Genomic DNA, 20,735 nt, shown 5'->3' with positions numbered 1-20,735 from the left:
AGATGTGTGACGCCTCAATTAAATAAACTTCAATACGATATATATTATGTTTAGCTTCTCAGCCTACTACTTGAATTTTGAAATTACCCTAAAGAATGAAAATTCTCTCAAACAAATCTGTTTTTGGAGATGACCACCATATTGGTTCATTGCTTTGAAATTAACAAAAGGCTGCTTTGGAATTGATTTGGATGCACTTGTGTTTTGATGTTATTTCTACATTTTCGATCCATTCTTTGGACCAGTTGTGATTGTCTTGATGGCCTGGGTCGCCAATAATCATTAATGATTTTGGGAAAATCTCCATGATTTTGTCGTAGTCTGGGGAAAATCTTGTATCAGGTTATTTCCAATTCATTCTTGGTTTCTTTAAACTCTGGCCTTGTTCGTTCAACTTATTTGCGACAGTCTCAATCGCAGCACCATGAAAACGATCTGTCTCGTGCTCGTCGGAAGGTTCATCTGCATGGAAGGCGTCCAGCTCATTTCGGAAAAGAATATGGAGGCCAGCCCACAATTAATGAATCTTGTCTGCGGGCTCATTATTCTTTGTTATTCCATTTCTTTTTTGTGCTTGTTAAGTTCTCTGATTTATTATGCCTCGAGTGCTAAAGCGTAGTGAAGGTGTTCCATTCGATATTAGCAAGTTAGCACCGGGGCAACGCCTGTGTTCCTCCAAACATGCAGTGCTGCTCTCCCCAGGAAACCTAAAGCCTCCGTGTTGCTTAGGCTGGGGACACACCACGGCATCCTGCTTCTGTATGTACCGTTGAGGTTCAAAAGCGATTTCTGAACGCAGCCACGACCAATAGATCCAACATCTTAAACAACGAGTATGATGAATCTTACAGAGAATAATAATAATAAAAAAAAAACCCTACAGTTTTTATGGATTTCTTGCAGCATGCATGCATGATAAAAGGTCAGCACGCACTCATCTCTTCACCTCCTTCACCTTCAATTCTAGTTTCTACGAGAAAACAATTGCAGGCTGCTGGCAAAAAAACAAAAATAGCAGCAATATTACATGTAAAAGAGAAATGCTTGTGGAAGAGTAAGCCTAGAGTTCTATAAATTTGATGAAGTTTCTTGGGGCACCAAAGCTGCTAATCAATTATCCGTGGGACTTCCTTCTCGAGCATAGATGTTCCCTTGAAAATCGTCAGCTGAAACTCCCTTGTATACTTCAACAACTGAACAGAAAGACGTTTTATAGTTGTTACTATTTCCTGCAACAATAGTTCTCATCTAAACAAAGAACATCCAACGCCAAAAAGTCCAGCCAAAGTTCCATCGCTTCTATTTATTTGCAACATCTATACTGCAAGTTAGAGCTTGTGGCAGAACTTCTGTTGATCTACGGTAATGTTAAGATTATCGGTCTTTTTAAAATAAAATACCCAAGGACTTCGTGCAGAGGGGACAAAAATAGTTTGAACAATGTTTTGTAAGGCAGACACACACCACCCTCTCGGGAGATGATGCCTGCACTTGCCCTACGTTATAACAGCACACCCGCTATCCATTTTTCTCCAAATTTACAACACTATCCTCACAAAAAAGTACTGGTTGTTATTTCTTTTAAATATATATATTGCTCTTTTTGAGAGAAAACGTTAAGAACCATCTCCATATCACTTTCATCTTTTCATTTCTGAGCATTTTGCGACTGAGTTTCAACTTCCAAATATTCTATAATAACTATATTAATGGAAGAACTGGATAATGTAGAAGAAAATTTTAGCATGAAAAGAATCTATAATAGTGGGTATCCAAGTGAATTTGATTAAAATTTCCCAATTAATCACAGCTCATCTCAAAATCCCCAAAGACCCGCTTTCTCTCAAACGCTCTCTTCTCCCTCACACTATTTTTTTCCCACCCAAAGCCGTTTGCTGCTTGATCTTGCTGAAGATCATAGCTCAAAGAACTGCAACCTAAAAAAAGAACTTTTATCTATCGCACTAATAGTCAGATTCATGGTGGGGAAAATTGTTTATTTTGCCACAGTAGTTGCGACCGGCTTCACAGCGGTTGGGCTTTTTGGAGTCTAGCTGTCAGGCTATGACTTGTGAGTGAGGAGAGTGACTTGTGAGTGAGGAGAGGACTAGAGTTTTAGACTCCTTGGTTTTGGGTTTTCTAGATGGTTTTGCAAGAGTGTAGTTCAAGTGTAAAGGGAAAAGAATGTTTCGCAGCATGTATTTTGGAAGAAAATGTTTTTGGTGTCATGCAGTTTCTGGAAGAATAATGTTTTTGGTGTCATGCAGTTTCTGGAAGAATAATTTGTTTTAAAACAGGGAAATTAAGACGGTAAATAGAAAGATCAGCTAGAATTTCAACAAGGAAAAAATCATCAATTTGAAAAATAATGGATAGTGAGGGGGGCCTTTATAACATGAAAGGAGTGCAGATATCACCTCCCCTCCCCATCCTCTTCCTTATTCCTCTTCTTTATAAAGTTATCCATTGCATTTCATGCACAAACAATTTTTTCTGTTATGACCAAAACAAGGAAGCTCGCTATTTTCTCAATTTTTATGAGCATTTCATCGCTTTATTGATTCATAAAAAGAACTATGAATTTGACCATTCATTAAAGAATAAAAGACAAAACTTACTTGTCCCTCACTCATCTTTCTGAAGCCAAATCTTCTTGTCCAGATTGATTCTGCTTCCTCAGCTGCTGGGAGCACCAGTTGTTCCACATTCAGGGAGCACAATAACCTCTCAATGCACGAGAATAATGCTTGGAAATAACCCTAAAAGAGATTTACAAAATTAAGTTCGAAGGTTATTCATCAGAATGCTGAACCTTATAAAACAAATGCACGGGGAAGTAAAAATTAAAAGCTGAACTCCAGCATCCCATCCAAATTCCAACATTAGACACTCACTTTCCCTTGATGCTCTCTGTTTGTAGCCACTAAAGGAAGCTCGGCAACCTCCCTACCGAAAATCCTCAGAAGACCAGCAGACACAACAACATGCCTGTGGATGCATCAAACCGTAACAATTAAATAAAAAAATCACCAATGGATTGAAAAGGAAGTTAAAAGCTGAAAAAAACCAACATTTCATGAAATGCAATGTACCTTACAGTCAAAAGCACACAATACATGCCCCCAAATTCCTGGCCAGATATATTTCTCCTGGATAAAGTTAAAGAGAGAATTTTAAAGTTCTGAAAGTCCTGAGAAATTACAGAAATTAGAGACAGACAACAGAACCAGCAATTGATGCTGCTAAACTAAGCATGTAAATTCTCTTCAGAATGTTCTCATCTCTTAATACTCTAGTTGGTTGAAAGAAAAGAGATTGAGAAGTAAAGACAAAAGGATAGAACATCAGTCTTCTACCGGTGTAACATGGGAACAATTGAAAATAAGAATCCTTTGTTCCAATCCCTTCATTATCATGAATTAAAATTTAGGGGGCAAAAAGAAGGGAGCGATTTTATCATTTCTCTTGTTCACCAAACTTTCATCCAACCAAATTATCCTTTGTAACCCAGAATGCGATAGCACATGTCAAGTGAGAATAACTTTCACTCTCTAGAGAGCCTACTTTTTGGCGATTGGCATATGTGTGCTTTAAAGGAGACAGACCAGCAGAAGGATAAAACAATTGCACCTTCATAATTCAAAACCATAAACATTTCCAAAAGTGATATAGAAGATAAATTAAATTCTTAGCAAAGAAGAATATTAATAATTAGCCTTAAATTTTGATGAGATAGAATTATCATGATTTGAAAAGCATGACTGATTAATTTCACATTTAAGATGATAATTCATACCACACAACATAAGGATAGTGAAAAACACAGTAAGAGTTAATGTTAATACGCAAAATAAGTTTATTAATTTCCATCCAATTGGTAGAAATCACCTATTAGGCTTTTTCCCATGGACAAGGCTCAAGGTCAGAGAGTGCAAATAAGTTAATCCAAATCTAATATGCTAAAGCAAAAGGACTAAAGGGAATGCGGATCCAAATCCATAAAGCCACATGTTTTGGTTTCATATGAAACATGCAAATCAAATTGAGGTGTGAAACAAAAGCATGGCTATTTTGACCGCATACAATCTGAATGCAGGAGCAAAAACAGAATTGTTAAGACTAAAATGTACAAGCAGAAAAAAGGTACAACGTACCCATAGACCATAACAGGAATCAGATCACGGCCAGTTTTTGCAACAATAGGATCAAAACACTCCTGTTGAAAGGAAAAGTGAGCATAATCAGTTCACTACACACATCTACGAAGACTACTCATGGATGTTCATTCTTACACATAGTACCTAAAGAAGAAAAGCTTTAACTTGCATAATGCATCAGGTGACAAACCCAACTCAATGGCTTAAAAATATTTGTTTACCCTCGAGCATTTGAAGTAACAACATGAACATCAAAACCATGCCAGGCCCTTACCCCCCTTTGACCTCAGCTAATTCCTAACAAACACAATTCCTATCCTTTTACAGGTAAGGACCTATATAATTGTCCTATCATCTTCATCATCCTTCACATTGCAAGATTTAAATTATTAGTTTTTCTCAAGGTGGACAGCATTAGTTCCTCTTCTTTTCCCTTTTTCTATTGATAGCGGAGAGCTAATGATTCACATGAGCTTTGAAAGGATTTTCATTAGGTAACATTCAGCATTTTCTAAATGCTCTTTTGTTTGATATTTATATTCAGAAGGTTCCTTGTCCATTTTGTAATTGACTCAGTGCTCAATTCAACTCATCTAGACCAAGACTCAATTCCAAACAAGCTGGGGCAAACTTCAAGGATCCACTCCCCCTTTCCTCCATTTTGTTCTGTTATGAGCTAAACACTTAATAAAATGAATTGGACTCTCCCCATGAATTAAGTGCAGACAATGCATTTTTCTTCCTCCGTAAAAGTGAAAAAATATGCAGATTTCTTTTTCTCTTTTGCAGAGATGAGAAAAGGAAATAAATAGTAAAACACAACTTATTTTTTCACTTCCCAAACTAAAATTTATCGCATTAATATCTACCTCAACCTCCAGTTTTTATCATTTCAATAAATGTACCCAGGAAAAAAGACATCCAAAAAATGATATTGAAAATGAAAAAAGAATAAATTAAAGGCAGATTCACCCAGTTCTCTGCATAATAGCTGCTTGTGTTAGTGGGAAAAGGAAGCAAAAATCCAAAAAGGCACACAGAACTTACTCGAAAAATTGCAGCAGCCCCCGAAAGCAATGAAAGATCTTCTCGGTTGCGACTCTTTCCCATCAGAATTTGCCACTGCACATCATATGCAGCTTCATCAACAAGTAGCCCTTTCTCGACATGCTTTCTATTTATGATATTTAACAGCGAAGCGGGAATTGTCTGCACTCCAGTAGAAACAGAATTCCGGAGAGCTACATAGATATTATTGCAGTCTTGACAGCAGAACCAATTATCTTTGGGGATTTCCTATGGTGAAATATTCAAGAAAAAATAGTAAATACTCTTGGAAGATCATAAACACAAACTGTTTTTAGATAGTGGACTTACTTTTAGATCACATAGTCCACTTTCCCGCAAGCAACCAACATGAAATTCCTTTTCGCACTGAAAGAGAGCATAACAGTAAGACATCTATAGTAAGAAATAGGAAAATTAAATATATGAAGTGAATCCTAGCCCAAGTGCTAGGATAAGAAAAAAAATTAAGCATACTTGGTCACAAAGGATAACTGTTCGGTCATCAAATGTATCGCCACTAAAATCATGGGCCCTGATAAACATAAGAAAAGCCATATAAAGATTATAGGAACCAAAAGCAAAATTTGATGAATGACTAAATTGAACTAAACAAGCAAAGACTAAGGAAAACTCAAAAACAAATCTGTGTTCATTGACCAGTAGGAAACCCTTTTACAAAAAGCACTTGAGGCTTGGAGCTCTTGGTTGCTAGGAATTCTATATTAATGGAAGTATTGACTAATCTATTACTCCACAAAAGTTCTGTAATCCTTAATAACTAATTAATTCCATCTCTGCTAATCAGCTGCTATTGTGAATTTCTTATTTCATCAGTAACTCATTGCCCCCTCCTCATAAAGTTGCCGCAATGATCCAACGAAAGGTATAATCAACCATATAACTTAATGCTCAGTAATCTTGACTTAGTGTATGAAAATTTAAGCAAGGACATTCTGAGCTCGTAAAATACAGACCTTACAAAGACCATGATGCATTTTAAAAGTTAAAAAATTACACCCTTGGTGATATAATCATAGGAGTGACAAAAAGGTCATTGGCCAATTTTATACTAACATCAAGTTCTTTTCCTAAAAAACTGACTTCCTTCTATTTGCTAGGGTAAAATCTATTAGAAATTTCAAGAGATTTAACCTGCAAACAGCACAACCACCAACATCATATTCTGGAGTTTTAACAACTCGAGTCAGCCGGATGACAATAGGTCTTGCAAAATTGCCTCCGTGGCCAAGTTTATTGCAATTTGGACAATGCCAAGCGCCTTCAGGAGTATCATGCAAATCCAAACATGCTGCAGCACAAAAAAATACAAGATGAAATGGACAAGTAATCATAAAAAAAAAGGTAAACTTCAATAATTAATCACAATGCACTCTATTTAAATTGGGAAACCACTGATATAGGACCAAGAGAGTAATCTTTTTTTTTCCACCGGCAAATATTCGAGAGCAGAAAAAACAGTTTGTCTGTCATGGAACTTGAGAAAAAATGCACCAGCAGAAAGAGATATGGGCTTAGACAGTGTGACAAGTAAAAGCAGCCCAACCCACCTAGCATGGAGAAGAGATTCTTATATTATGACAATTTAAGCATGCAGAATGAATTTGAAGGCAGTATTTCAGAAGATGGAAAATGCAGGGGAAAGAAATAACAAGAAACAAGTCTCGTGAGTAGAAGCAAATGAAATGTTTATAAACTATACAACTGAAAACAAGTAGAAAACAAAGCTCTGAGTAGTGAAGAGAACATTCACCTGCATGAAAAGCACGAGGGCAACTCTGACAAAACATTAGATCCCCTCCATCTCCACATTCTGCACACATATCATCACCAATACCTGTGGTAATGTTTTGTCCATTTGCCAACGAAATAGCTATATCATGGAGGGTCAGTCCATTAGAAGTATAAATGTGACGGTAGCTGCAAAAGATAACACTTGATTAAGAATGAGAAAGAAATCAATTAACCAGGGAAAAGTCCAACTACTTTTAAAGGCTACTCACGGTTGACGCCTGGCAGACATTCCAGCATGAGACTCAAACTGTGAAGGGCTAATCTGTCACCAATAAATTAAGGGAGCAATAATGAGAGGGCTGCGACCATCACATGCAGCTCCAGATATGATGTTACTATAAAGCATAGTAATCTTACCTCTACTTCACAACAACTACAGACAATACCATTACCCTGCTTGTAACCCCCTAGTATTTTCTGGAAAAAAAAACCACTTAATTATTACTAAAACCATGTGTCGATATCAACATATAACTGGTGTTGTGTTTGCGTGTGTATGTGCGCGCATGCATGCCTTTTTACCAAACTGCTCACCTGCCCTTTGACATAGTAAGCCAATTCGGTCCCATCTGGAAGACCATTCGGCATAAAGAGTAACCTGTGAAGATCATTATCCCTGCCAAAATATAGAAAGAATACCATGTTAAAAAATTCAAGAAAAGATAAAATCCCAACAACATGAGTAGGTTTCAATAAACAGACATGAGAATAGACCAAAAGCACACCTCTTCCTGACACCACTCTCGGCTGTTTTCTTTTGCTTCGTAGCAGAGCCAGGGAAGTAAAAGCTAGGCCTGCAAAACAAAAAATGTAATGCCAGTGACCAAGACAGAAGAACCCAACACCATTTTTGTTTATGGATATAGTGAAGAGAAATTAAGGTGGATCCATCAATTTTTACTAGATCCTCAACAGAATAAAGCAACAAGCAAAGCAAATGATTAGTGAGACTGAGAGAGAGAGGAAACCTCTTCGATGTTTGCTTATTCACGCCTGAAGTCTCCATATACGTTTGCTGACTGACAAAGTTGTTATTATACAAAAAGGAGCTTGAAATTGGGCAAAAGCTTTCTTTCAAAGCCTGACTAGCGTAGCTGCAAGTTTTAACACAGCATTATCTTCGGCCAGAAACTGATAAATTGAATTGTAATTGTGATTAACCATAAGAGTGTGAGTAGTCAACACACTTTCAGGAAAGAGAATGGAAGCTTTAGGCTAAATGCTCAGTGTACATGATTTGACTAAGTTTCTTCAACATCAGCAGACATGCTTAATTTATACAGAACTGAAACAGTTTAATAAGATCAAAGATCGTGAAAATTTGTCTTGAAATGTCCTCTAATAGTTAGTTAGGCATTGAACAATGACAATTGAGGATGAGCAGTTTAGCTGCCTATCTGCATTTTCAATGAAACTCTCCAGTTTAGCCATTTAAGTTCAAAACTGAGTCAAAATTCTGTCACGGAGGAAAAGAGCAGGGGGAGGGGTGTGTGATAAGGGTATGGTTTGCACATATTCATGTTTCTATTGAAGATCCACAACTCAATAACAAGTATATGAAAAAACAATAAAGAAAACACAGATCCAACAAATTAAGAATATGCAAATAACTGAAGATTCACAGAAAGCATGAAAGAGAGCAAAAAAGGGGAAAATACACAGATGAAGATGATTCTCTAAGCCATAATAAGCAGGAATAGTTTACCCAAAAGATGGATCAAAAAAGGAACAAACAATCAACAACTTGTACACAAGGATAGTGAGGAAAATGCGCCGAAAAAGTTGAAAACCTTAATCTGAACTCACAAAGTACGTAATAAATAAGAATAAATGGGGAGTAAATAGTATGCAAGAATTGTGAGAATCAGAGGGAGAAGAGTTAAGAATGATGTTGTATAATGTTTTACCTCTGTGACTTTGCCACAGTAAGCAAAGTTAAGATCTGTCTAGAGATACTCAAAAGAGTAGAATACTTATATAGAGAGGTTTACAGAGAAGAGCGCAGGATATGTATTGCTTTTTACACCAAAGTTACCAACAATAACACACAACGAGTGAAAGATATGGCTTGTCTTTTACATCTATGTCACAGAGAATTAACCAGAGGCATCACGTTTCCAAGTTTTAGGAAACAAACGGAACAATCTTCTATATTGAAGAACAGCTTTACCAACTCTTATCCAGGTCAAACACACCAACCATGCCCAAAAATTCATACATGCACTTAAGGAATCAGTGCAGGCATTAAGAAACACGGACACGTGCTCAAATGAATTGGCAAAAAAAGTGGAAAAAAATAACAAGGAACAGAGATAATTGTTCTAACAAGGTCAAAACAAACATGGAAGTCACAGAGGTTGTTCTTATTATTATTATTATTACCTTACATGAGAATGAGGCAAACAAGGCAGTTCGCTGTGACATTTTTTATCTGCTCCAACAAGTGCATTGCTTTGATTAAGACTAGCTGCATGCCACATTAAACATAAGTCAAATTGGCATAGTGTATACATGGCTCTCTTCAGTTAAAATCCATGCATGGGTAGTTAGGTAAATATAATGCAACTACAGTGTTTTTTTTCCTGTTCTTTTTTTTTACTACGTTAGCTTGGTTGCATTATAAAGATGCATCGCATCAAAAATCACATATCTTTTTCATCGCATGTATTCATTTTGGTACCGAGTCAAACCAAAATGTCTCAAAAGGGCAATAAAATGAATAACAAATAAAGCATATATCACCTTTCCAAACCCGGAAGAACTCCTCATTGATAGATGAACCAGCCACGTCTTTTATGACTCCATCTATCATGCTGAGTGGAGCCGTTTTTAGTTCTTGAATAATGCTATAAATTGGTTTCCCATTCTCCAAGTATATGTGATTGTTTGGATGTCTAGTTTTAGCACCAGCATGCTGCTCAAATTCATATGCACTAAGGACCTGCTTGCATTCATTCAGTCACCCTGTTAGCAAAATTACATATGAAGGGGGAGCCCCACACATCAGGAATGTTAACTACAAGAGAACAACTTACTTTGGAGAAATTACATGACGAACAGCCACACAAATATCCACCGCCGTCTATAATTCCATCAAGCTCTCGCTGGCAAACCATTTAATTTAAAAAAAATGAGACTCCTAAAGCTATCCAAGACAGTTACTTGGACGGGAATTAAAGCAAACTGGGAACAATAAATATCAGCCGAGATTACCTCTGAAGAAAAACAAATATACTTGACTCGAGCCCTATCGAGAATACCAGTTGCTAACAACTTTTTGACATTCGTAGGGTAGTTGTTGGGAACGACCTTCTTAGACATGTTCAACTCCATATATCTTTCTCTGGTCTGAAGCATTTCTGTGCAGGAATTAACCCAAACAGAGTGGTTCCTTGGATAATAATCCCCATTACGATGATACAGCAGTCCTTGATCAATTCCACCATGTAGAGGGTGAGGCGACGAAGTTTTGGTATCATAATCCTCTTTTCTTTTGCTGAACTTAAAAGTAATCTTCCTAACTCCCGTGGTACTAGCATGCTCAGGAATCTCCAACACAACAGGAGACATAGAGACAGAATCACAAGTATCATTTCGAGGACTTTGATGGGAGGTGTCATCTTCACTGCTGCTACCACCTCCTTCCTGGCTCACAGTCAGAGTGTCCTCTGAAGAGGGGCACGCATTCGTAGGCGATTCTTCAGAGATATCATGGGATGATGATCCGTTGCCTTTAGGAGAAACTAGTGTTATTACAGGATTCGAAACTTCAGATTTTGTGTCGTCGTTTGAAGCTTCTTCTTGTTTGGCTTGTTTCTTGTTAGGAAATAATTCCCCGGTCTCATTCTCATTCACCAGAAATGGATTACGCTCTCTCTTCAAATCACCTTTTGCAGCTACCATACTCACATCTGCTGCTACAGCTGCTGCTGATATATCCACATAAACCATAGCATGAAAAAAACTAATTCAATTTATTTGAATTCACCACCTAAACAAAACAAAACAATTACCGTAATTAAATTTCAAAAAAAAATAATACAATGAATGCCCAAACAACCAAAACGAAAAAGAAAGGCATTGCCACTGCCATAATAGGAGTGATATTCATATTAATAATATTAAATCCAAATAAAAACCCCGTAAGCTCCAGTAGCAAGACAGCTCACCTCGCCTCTATTGTAAGAATAAGCCCTCCAATTCGAATCTTGAAATTGGATTCAAGATTCAAGAAAATACACGCGTTGCTTGCTGCTGGATTTCAGATCTAAACTGGAAGGAAGCTAGGGGTATGAATCAATCAATCAAACAGACAGGAATTTTAATTGAAGATGATTGGTTTACTTTACGTAGGGTTTAGTTTACTTTTAATTTGATCGAAAATACAGCGGGAACGTGGAGAGCGGCAAAAGAAAAAGAAGAAGGAAAAAAAACACAGAGGAGAGGAGAGGAGAGGAGAGAGACAACTTCCTTTTTCGGTTCGCGGTCTAGATTTATCTGGTTTCCTTTTGTTTTTAAGTTTTCTATATATATATATATATAGAGAGAGAGAGAGAGAGAGAGAGAGAAAGAGAGAGAGAGAGAGAGACCTTTTACTTCTCTATTTCTTGATATCAAATTTCATTAAAGAATAAAATAAAACACTGAAATAAATTTAAAGGAAAAGCTGTTGTTGATGATATGATGTAATGGGTGACAACGTAAAAGGGAATCCTTCAATTTATCCTTATATTTTGATTTCTAAATAATTTTTTTTTAATATGTCTTTTCTTTTTTTTCTTTCTCTCTTTTTTAGTCCAAACTAATATAGAAATAATATTATATATTATTATTTAGAAAATAACTAGGTTTGTACCGTGGCCTGCTATGCTAAGACAAGATTATTTTTTCATTGTGTAAAAAATAATATTTAAGTACTATTTTTAAAAAAAATATATGTTTGTTATTTAGGTTATAAACTTGTTGGTTAAATAAATTAATTTTATTTAAATTAAATTAAATGATAAAAAAACAATAACAATAGATAAATAATTTTTTAAGAAAGAAATTATCTTGATAATCTAATTTTTTTTTCAAAATTAAATAAATGATATTGCTTAATTTTCAGTTTATTAAATACAAAAAGGTAAAATATGGTAAAAAATACTAGAAGAATTGGATTTTATCAACTCAAGTTATCTTGACAAATATGTAACCCCAGTAATTAAAGTTGAGTCAACCTGAATTATCTCACAAAATATAAAATTCAAATTATGAGATTTTAATAACCAAATGAAAAAAAAAATACAAAACTCATTTTTTAAAAATTAATAATAAATTCATTTTAATTTTTTAAACTCATGACCCATGTTATTAAATCTAATATATTATATCTAAATAAATTATAAAACATAATTCTTAATTAAATTTTTTTATGAATAGAAAAATAATAATTTTATTGTATCACTTTATAATAAAATAAATCAGGGTATATAACGAAATACCAAAAGCTCTTAGTTTTTTTATAATATAAATATACATCTCGATCGAGTTTAACAATTACCTATAAATAAGTTAATTATTTTAAAAAAAAATCTCACCCTTTTAGGTTAGTTTAATTACATCAGGTTGGAATTAAATTATCATTCCAATATTTATATTTGGAAGACACGAGACGGAAGCCCACTGGATAAACAAGTGGGACCTTTTATTTAACTAAAACCAATTTCGTTAACAACTATTCCGCCCGCATTTTACCACGTGGCTTGATCTTACGAACATCGAGTGGTAGGGCACAAATATGGAGTTGGTTGGGGGATCTTGTATAGCTGTCGTAGACTGTGGCATTGACACGTGTCTCTGACTTCGACTGAAAGGTCGATGTGCTATAATTTAGGATAATTTCTTTCATAAACTATTTCTCTATTAAAACAATTCATCAAAATATTTTTATACCTGTAGAATTTAAAATAGAATTTCCATACCAAAAATCTCAATATCTAACTCATTTCTTCATATAAAAACTTTATTTTATAATTTTATAAATACAAAAATATTATTAATGGTTTGGATGGAAATCATCGTAAATGTTTTTATATTTGATATTATACTTACATTTATAATTTTTATATAATAAAAATTAAAGTGTATCTATATAACATATAATTATTTTGTTCTTTCAAATTACAAACTTTATTTCGACAGCTATCTTAACCAAAAATATTTTTTTTATTTCTGTAGCTGCAGTTTCTATATTATGATTGTTTTGAAGAAAAAAATAAATTTGCTCCTATGGTGTAATTTTACAACTAGTAAACTGAATGTTGAATTTCTTATGATCATAATCTAAAATATTGAATGTTAAGCGTCACATCAATCGAAACTATAAATTATACATATATTTATTGTGGTTTAACTCTTGGTTTTTCAATCAATGATAAATAAATAAGTTTTATCAGTCAAATAAAATTTTAGATCATATATTTAACTAAAATATAAAATTTATTTTAGTGTTTTCTCAATAAATATGTGTTTAGTTTTTAATAAATAATAATTATTTTCATTTATATATTTTTAATAAGACATATCATTCCATTAACATTTTTAATTTATCTAACAAAATGTTCTACAACTTCTTCGTAAAAAAATATTTTTTCAGCCAAACACACATGTTTTTTAAAACAACATTTAATGATTTTGTTTTTATAAGCAAGTGTTTAATTTTTAAATAGGAGTTAGTTTTATTTATTATTTTTAATAAGACTTTGTCATTTCACTTGTCAAAACCCAATTTTGGATCCCCAAAAATATTTTATAAAAAAAATAACAATACATATTTTTTATTTTTTGATTTCAAGAAAATAAAAAAACTAGAAATCTAAAATCAAAAAATATTTTCGAGATAAGAGAGAATAAGCCTTTGAATCACAATATAACAATGATGGTATAAGAATAGTCAGATTATGGTGTTTTTATAAAATAAGATGAAGGACTTAATTTAAAACAAAGTTGAAGGTTAAAAACTAATTTAACCGAAAATAGAAGAATTAATTAAGTTTAAGAACTTAATCAAAATTCTAATAGGTTTAATTGTTTGATTAAGAACTTAATTGAAGCAAAATTAAGTCTAAAAGTCATTTCAAGCCCAAAATTGAAAGAATTAATTAATTTCAATGACTTAATTAATTCCCCAATGGGTTTTAAAGACCAATCAAGGACTCAATTGAAGAAAAATTAAGTTTGAATGCCTAATTTGGATCACTTTATAGAGATTTGAAGATTAGGGACACATGATACTTTAGAAAACCAAATTGGTGCAACCAAGGGTTTAATTGCAAGAAATTTGAAGTCTAAAGGCTAATCGATGATCAAATTTTAAAAATTCAAGGCCGAGGACCTTTTTGCAATGAGTGCTCAATATTGGAGGCTGTACCAAACCTTTTCTAGGGATTATATCGAAGAAAATCAAAATTTAAGACTCAACCAAGGACTAAATTGAACAAACTAGAAACCAATGACTACTTTGTAAAAGGCACTGAACTAGAAGGATCTCAATTAATTTTCTAACATGAGTTTCATTGCACAAAACTAATTAGTCTTGTCTTAATCAAGGATGTTTGAACTTAAATTGAAACAGTAGAGACCAAATTATAATTTTTCATGTCCTGATTAGAAAAACCTATTTTTCAAGGTTTAAGCAAACGACATCTCATTTTATTTTTAATGAAAAGATTGAGTGGCACGTCTTGTATCCCTGTTTTATTATATTCTCTGACTGAAAAGTCTGACCAGGATGCCATCTTCAGGCGAATAAAAGTGGCATTTCTAACCATATCGGGGGTTTTTATCACCACCAATAAGCTGAGAAACATCTTCTTTACAAGGATGAGACACTTCCATCAAACATTTACAACCCATTTGTTTCAACGAATCAAACAACATCTTATCTATAATCACTTACTCTGCACTGATAGATTGAAACTGATTAAGGGCACGATGACTTCGTCAAAGTAACACACTCAATCAGTCATGATTGAAGAAGAAAAACTCCTTTAATTAACTAACTTTGTAGTTGTTTTTTTTTTATCAAATTGAACCCACATTAAACCCACAAGATGATAAAATGAACCAGAATCCTTTTTTTCTATGGAGGTTAAAAAAGGATGGGCAAGAATATTCTTTAAACCACTTTTTTTTCTTCACCGTCCTAGTATTAGCAATGACTTTTTTGGATTTTGTTATAAGAGAGCAACTGCTCTTTAAGGAAAAAAAGGTTTTTGAAAAGAAAATGCAGGGAAAAAACAAATGAAATATCAAAAGAATCGAAAAGAAAATCATATAACTAATTTAAGAGATAAACCAAAGAAAATGTTTACCCAACTGAGAGAGAAACAAAATCTAGACTAGTTAGAAATGAATAAGAGCTGAATATCAAAATGAAATAAACCAAATATCCGAATGGTATATCTTATTCATAAGGTATACCATTAAGCTTTGATATGGGATGCCACTTAATGAGCATTTGTTGTTGTTGTTGTTGTCAGCATTAGATGTAATAAAGGGTTTCATGTTTAAGATATTATTATTTCATCAATTAATATGTATATACAAGTTCATGACAATTTATGCATAGCTTGATGTGTTATGAATGTTAATTCAATAATATTTTTTTAGCTTAAGAGATGTTTTATCAATTTTTTAATTAATTTGGTTACTTGCTTTGATTGTTGAATCATTTAGAGAGTTTAGTTTTAAATCTGCATTTTTGTTATTCTAGCTGAGTATGTTTTTGAAACCTAAAATGTGGCAAATTAATGGTTTCTAGTTGTTAGATTTTAATAAATACTAGGGTTAGGAAACCCAACCCATATGGTTGGGTTAGACCCATTTTCTTCATAAAACCATGTTTGACATGTCTTATTTTTATTAAAAAAAATATTTTTTTAAGGTATTTTTATCAAATAAGACCAATATCATATTTGATAATTTGTTTTTTTGAAAATGGAAGTATCATTTTCTTGAACCATCCATAAATTTTCTATAAAATTTTTTCATAGAAAAAAAACAATAAAAGGAAAATTTTAAAAATAAATAAATAGTAACTTTGAATTAAGATTTATTAAAATTTAATGGTAAAATTAAAAAAAAATTGAATATAACACCGAGATTATCTTTGTGGAAAAAATTGGATGAATGACATCATGATTTGTTTGTTTTTTTTTATTGTTTTTTAAAATAATTTTTAATTTATTATTTTTATTTAAAAATTAATATTAAAAACAAAAAAACAAAAAATATTTTTTACAAAAACAATTGTACACACACTTTATAGTTTTTAAAAACTCAATCATTTTGATTCTCAAGAAATCGTTAGAAAAAAAAACAGATTCTGTCTGATTCTCTCTTCTCTTTTCTCCTCCTCCTCCTCCGACATCTCATCGGCGATCAAATCAAATCATATGTAAATATAAATATATACATAGCCATAAATAAAATTAAATCCAAATCTCCCAACTCTTTCACTTGTCGGCTTCTTCTAGCTCACAAGATTCCAGCCGGCGCTCCTCCTTCCAGTATTTGACTTCACTCTCTTGTACTCTATCACTGCTTTCTTCTCTCTCTTTATATTTATATATATATTTGTAGGAGGAGGAGGAGGAGGCGGAGGAGAAGGAGAAGAAGAGACTCATTTAATCACACAAGTCAAAAGAAAGAAAGAAAAATGGCCTCCATGGATAATAATAGAGACGAAGAGGAACCCTTTGTTGTCGCTGCTGCTTCTGTTGATAATTCGGAGACTCTTAGGAACCACACGAAAGATGTTCATATCTTGAGCTCTGCTTTTTTGTTGATCTTCCTTGCCTATGGTGCTGCTCAGAACTTAGAGACCACTCTCAATACTGTGAGGACCTTATATATTATATATAGATTTCCTTTGGCTTGAATTTCATCATTTTCTTCATTTTTTTTCTTTCTTTTTTCAGAAGGATGATATGGGCACGATTTCCCTAGGGATACTGTATGTGTCTTTCACATTCTTCTCTTTAATTGCTTCTTCGGTGGTTCGATTTATGGGGTCAAAGAATGCTGTGCTTCTCGGTACTTCTGGTTATTGGCTGTTCATTGCTGCTAATTTGAAGCCCACTTGGTAACCACCGCTTTTCTTTTAATTTTGATCAACTTTATATGGGGTGGGCATGGCCTAATGACTGAATTTTGATTGAATTTGCTTACATATTGTCTAATTGTTTCCGTTACAGGTATACGATGGTACCGGCTTCTTTGTACCTTGGCTTTGCTGCTTCAATAATATGGGTTGGACAGGTGCTAGTTGATTTTTCAGGATCATTATTCTTTTGTCATTATGCTTGTGTATGTTATCATTATGCTTGTGTATGTTTCCTCACCGTAATATTATGGTCCACCAGGGTACATATCTCACTTCCACGGCACGCAGTCAAGCGAGAGATTACCACTTACATGAAGGAACTGTAATTGGCAACTTCAATGGAGAATTTTGGGGAATGTTTGCCAGCCACCAGGTGCCTTTTCCCTCTTTTCAACAACTTTTTGACAAATTTGGTTGCTTGCTTTTTAGCCAGAATGATTGAGTTTAATGGTGAATTCTAATTTGCTAAGCTTGTAAAGATCTGATATTCGCCCTTTTTCTTTTGATTTTGCAGTTTGTTGGAAATCTAATCTCTCTTGCTATTCTGAGAAATGGAACCGTATGTGCTGTTCTTCTGGTTCACTGTTTATTTACTTGTTTGGTTTTGCTCTTCTCTGGGAAATGGAATTGCAAGTGCTGTTCTTCTGGGTTCTCTATTTATTTAGAGTGCCTTTGGCATGGCTTATGAAAAGTAACTTTTCCTTTGAGTCATGATTCAAAACTTGTTTTTCATTAACAACTTTGGACAAAAATAAATCAAGTTAGAGGTATGTTTGGTAAAAAAAAATAAATAAATTCCCAAAACAACACTTTTAAAGGGAGATAGTATAAGTCAGAACCTTATTTGTTTATTTTTTGTTTTTCCTCATTAATGGCAGTTAAAAGAACAAAAGACTGGACTTTTTACCATTACGAAGCTTTGACGATTGATTGTTTTCTTTCATTTGGTTTACAAAAAAGTTAATTTTGCATATCTAAGAGAATCTTTACTTTTTATAGAATAAAATAAGTTAATAAGGTGCAAATGGAAAATTGCTCTGTGCTGGTAAGTACCAGAGCAGGTTGAAGATGAATAGTGGTTTTGGACAAAACTATAAATTAGATTTTTCAAAATATTTAATATATATATATATATATATATATTTTTATTTTTTATGTATATATGACAAGTAGAATCTTGGACAATCTTCATTTTGTACTTGGGATCTTTTGTTAAGTAATGGTAATCTTCATTTCATAAAATATAAGTGATAAATATACTTTATTTAGTCTTGAGATCTTTTGTTAAGTGAAGATCTTGGGTCATTGTCCAAGTGACGCTTAGCTTAAGCAGGCTCTGGTAAGTAGTGATAATAAGTTACATTAGTCTGTAATTCTGTTGTCATTTCATGTCATGCAGATGTGGACTCAATACATTTCTTCTGATCTCATTTTCTTGCCAATATTGCAGGAGGGAAGTATCAGCGGTACAACTTTATTGTTCACTGTGTTTCTTTGTAGTATGACCTTAGGTACCATATTAGTGTGCTTCTTAAGTAAAAGGGTTGATGGAGGAGGGGAGGGCCCTAAAGATTCTTCTGTCAGTTTATATTCTTCTCTAACATCACTGTCGAAGTCAGTTATCACTCCTTTGCTTGATGTACGCATGCTATTGATCATCCCCTTGATTGCATATTCAGGATTACAACAAGCATTTGTATGGTAAATATACATTGAACTAGAGATTTTCTTATGGCTATCCTGGTGACAATCTGAAAGAGAAGAACTACTAGATTGGGATGGCCGAACTAGTATTCTTCCTTCCTTTTCCCTCTAACTTTGTATTCTTTTGTTAATCATGGAGCATGTTTTCATTTTAGGGCTGAATTCACCGAGAAAATTGTAACTCCAGCACTTGGTGTGTCTGGTGTTGGGGGTTCGATGGCAGTATACGGTGCTTTTGATGCAATAGTAAGTTCCATAGGAATGTTTTGTTTTATTGTTCCTCTTATTTCAGTTGCAACAGCTTGCTGTAGTGCCTTGGTTGATTCCTATGCATCAGATCCGCAAGTCTTTCCACCTGTCCTTGTTCCTGCAAAAATTGTAGAATAACCAAATATGTGCTCTCCCGTGGACCATAATGCGCATCATAGATGCGAAAAGAATTTCTTCCTTTGCTTCTCTGTACTAATTGAATAATCAATAATCATATTCTTTTGAGATTGAATTGGAACTTCTCTTAATAACTACTATGATGTGCTGATAATTGAATTGGGTCTGTCATAGGGATCAAATTATAATATTCTATGCTTGCTAAAAAATGGCAGAATCCCGTGCAAACTGATGCTGCTTTTAATTGTTTGACTGAGTGATGTAGATATTTAGTCTCAACTTGTTATTGGAACTTGTCTCAGTGTTCCCTCACTGCTGGAAGACTCACCTCTGGTATTTTTTCAATCACGTGGATTGTCTCTGCTGGACTTTTTCTTCAGGCTTTTGTATTTCTCTGGATTCTGTTTAAATACAGGTATCTGCTTTTGTAGTTTTGCTGTACTAAGGTTTTGGGGAACATGAAGTTCTCTACTATTTAATTTGAAGATCATCTTTCCAATTTACAATTCAACCTTGCCATATTGCAGTTTAACTAGTGGGGTACTTGGCATTGTATACCCACTTCTCATGGCAGCCATGTTGGGCATTGGTGATGGAGTAATCAATACACAACTTAGTGCTTTGCTTGGAATACTTTTCAAGCATGATACGGTATCCGTTAACTCTATTTTTTTAATAGATCGTCTCTTCCTTTTGTTGTGAGTTTTGCTCTGCAAGAGTCATAGCCTCTTCTTAATGTCTCTGGATTGGTAAAAGATTTGGTGTTCTACACAAATTCCAGGGGAGAAGATATCAATTTGTTAAATAACTTTTGTTTCTGTTGTGTATTCTGCCCAGAACTTGGTTTCTTTACACTTTGATTATCCTTTCATATGCTCATACAATTCTACCCTTGTTACTTTGATGGTTATACAATGTCAGTCACACCTGTAAACCTAACTTTATCTTCCATGAAATAAATAGAGCTTGTATGAAGTGCAATCCCCTGTAAATACTGTAATTCATTCAATGCTCTAAGCAGTTTTGCAATCCAACTTTTGGTATTGATTTTTTCTGTGACAGGAAGGAGCATTTGCACAACTCAAGGTCTGGCAAAGTGCTTCCATTGCAGTTGTGTTCTTTATCAACCCATACATCTCGCTGCAGGTGATGGTGGAAATTATGCTTGCAGCACTGTTTGTAGCCGCAGGTGGATTCTTGGTATTGAGTCTCCGGATAGAGAAAGCTTTCTCCTCCCCGAGTTGATGGCGGCCATTATGCTTTTCTTCTCTTTTGAATTTTTCATGTCATGCTTTGGTGATTTCTCTAGCCGTGGCATTTTTCTGTAAAACATACATTTTACCACTTGGTAAAATGATAGTTTGCTTCAAACTGCAATATAACGACGAGGGTCATGAAAAACAATCACATTTCAATAGCTGATTCAGCTCCCATCTTGAATCAATAGGCTGGTTATTGCA

The 20,735-nt window shown here is 34.0% G+C and overlaps 2 protein-coding genes across 6 annotated transcripts; one reads left to right on the top strand and one right to left on the bottom strand.

The window, feature by feature from the left end:
• Window positions 1-836: 836 nt before the first annotated feature.
• LOC133688013 (uncharacterized) lies at window positions 837-11,560 on the bottom strand. Of its 4 annotated transcripts, none has more exons than XM_062107381.1 (20): window positions 11,207-11,560; window positions 10,251-11,028; window positions 10,073-10,141; window positions 9,780-9,978; window positions 9,420-9,504; window positions 8,006-8,131; window positions 7,763-7,831; window positions 7,572-7,653; window positions 7,395-7,454; window positions 7,247-7,299; window positions 6,997-7,163; window positions 6,378-6,534; window positions 5,700-5,757; window positions 5,535-5,591; window positions 5,205-5,453; window positions 4,155-4,216; window positions 3,093-3,149; window positions 2,895-2,988; window positions 2,619-2,759; window positions 837-1,193 (listed from the first exon to the last, which is right to left on the bottom strand). In XM_062107381.1, exons 2-20 carry the CDS (start codon window positions 10,986-10,988, stop codon window positions 1,107-1,109), a joined length of 2,610 nt encoding a protein of 869 aa, XP_061963365.1. In that variant the 5' UTR covers window positions 10,989-11,028; window positions 11,207-11,560; the 3' UTR covers window positions 837-1,106. The 4 variants fall into 4 exon arrangements, with proteins under 4 accessions (XP_061963365.1, XP_061963368.1, XP_061963366.1 ...); XM_062107384.1 differs by having other exon boundaries at window positions 5,205-5,279; XM_062107382.1 differs by having other exon boundaries at window positions 10,251-10,966.
• Window positions 11,561-16,363: 4,803 nt separating this feature from the next.
• Window positions 16,364-20,692, top strand: LOC133690257 (UNC93-like protein 3). 2 transcript variants are annotated; one of them, XM_062110489.1, is made up of 11 exons: window positions 16,364-16,588; window positions 16,662-16,917; window positions 17,000-17,163; window positions 17,276-17,339; window positions 17,444-17,557; window positions 17,699-17,743; window positions 18,635-18,885; window positions 19,044-19,134; window positions 19,578-19,690; window positions 19,803-19,926; window positions 20,338-20,692. In XM_062110489.1, the coding sequence occupies exons 2-11, from the start codon at window positions 16,738-16,740 to the stop codon at window positions 20,518-20,520; spliced, it is 1,329 nt and encodes a 442-aa protein (XP_061966473.1). In that variant the 5' UTR covers window positions 16,364-16,588; window positions 16,662-16,737; the 3' UTR covers window positions 20,521-20,692. The 2 variants fall into 2 exon arrangements, with proteins under 2 accessions (XP_061966473.1, XP_061966474.1); XM_062110490.1 differs by having other exon boundaries at window positions 16,364-16,917.
• The last annotated feature ends 43 nt before the right edge of the window (window positions 20,693-20,735 follow it).

This window comes from Populus nigra, chromosome 3 (genome assembly GCF_951802175.1).
Source record: "Populus nigra chromosome 3, ddPopNigr1.1, whole genome shotgun sequence".
Lineage (NCBI taxonomy): Eukaryota > Viridiplantae > Streptophyta > Magnoliopsida > Malpighiales > Salicaceae > Populus > Populus nigra.
The sequence above is the reverse complement of the archived record's forward strand: the minus strand, read 5'-3'. Positions and strand labels throughout refer to the sequence as shown.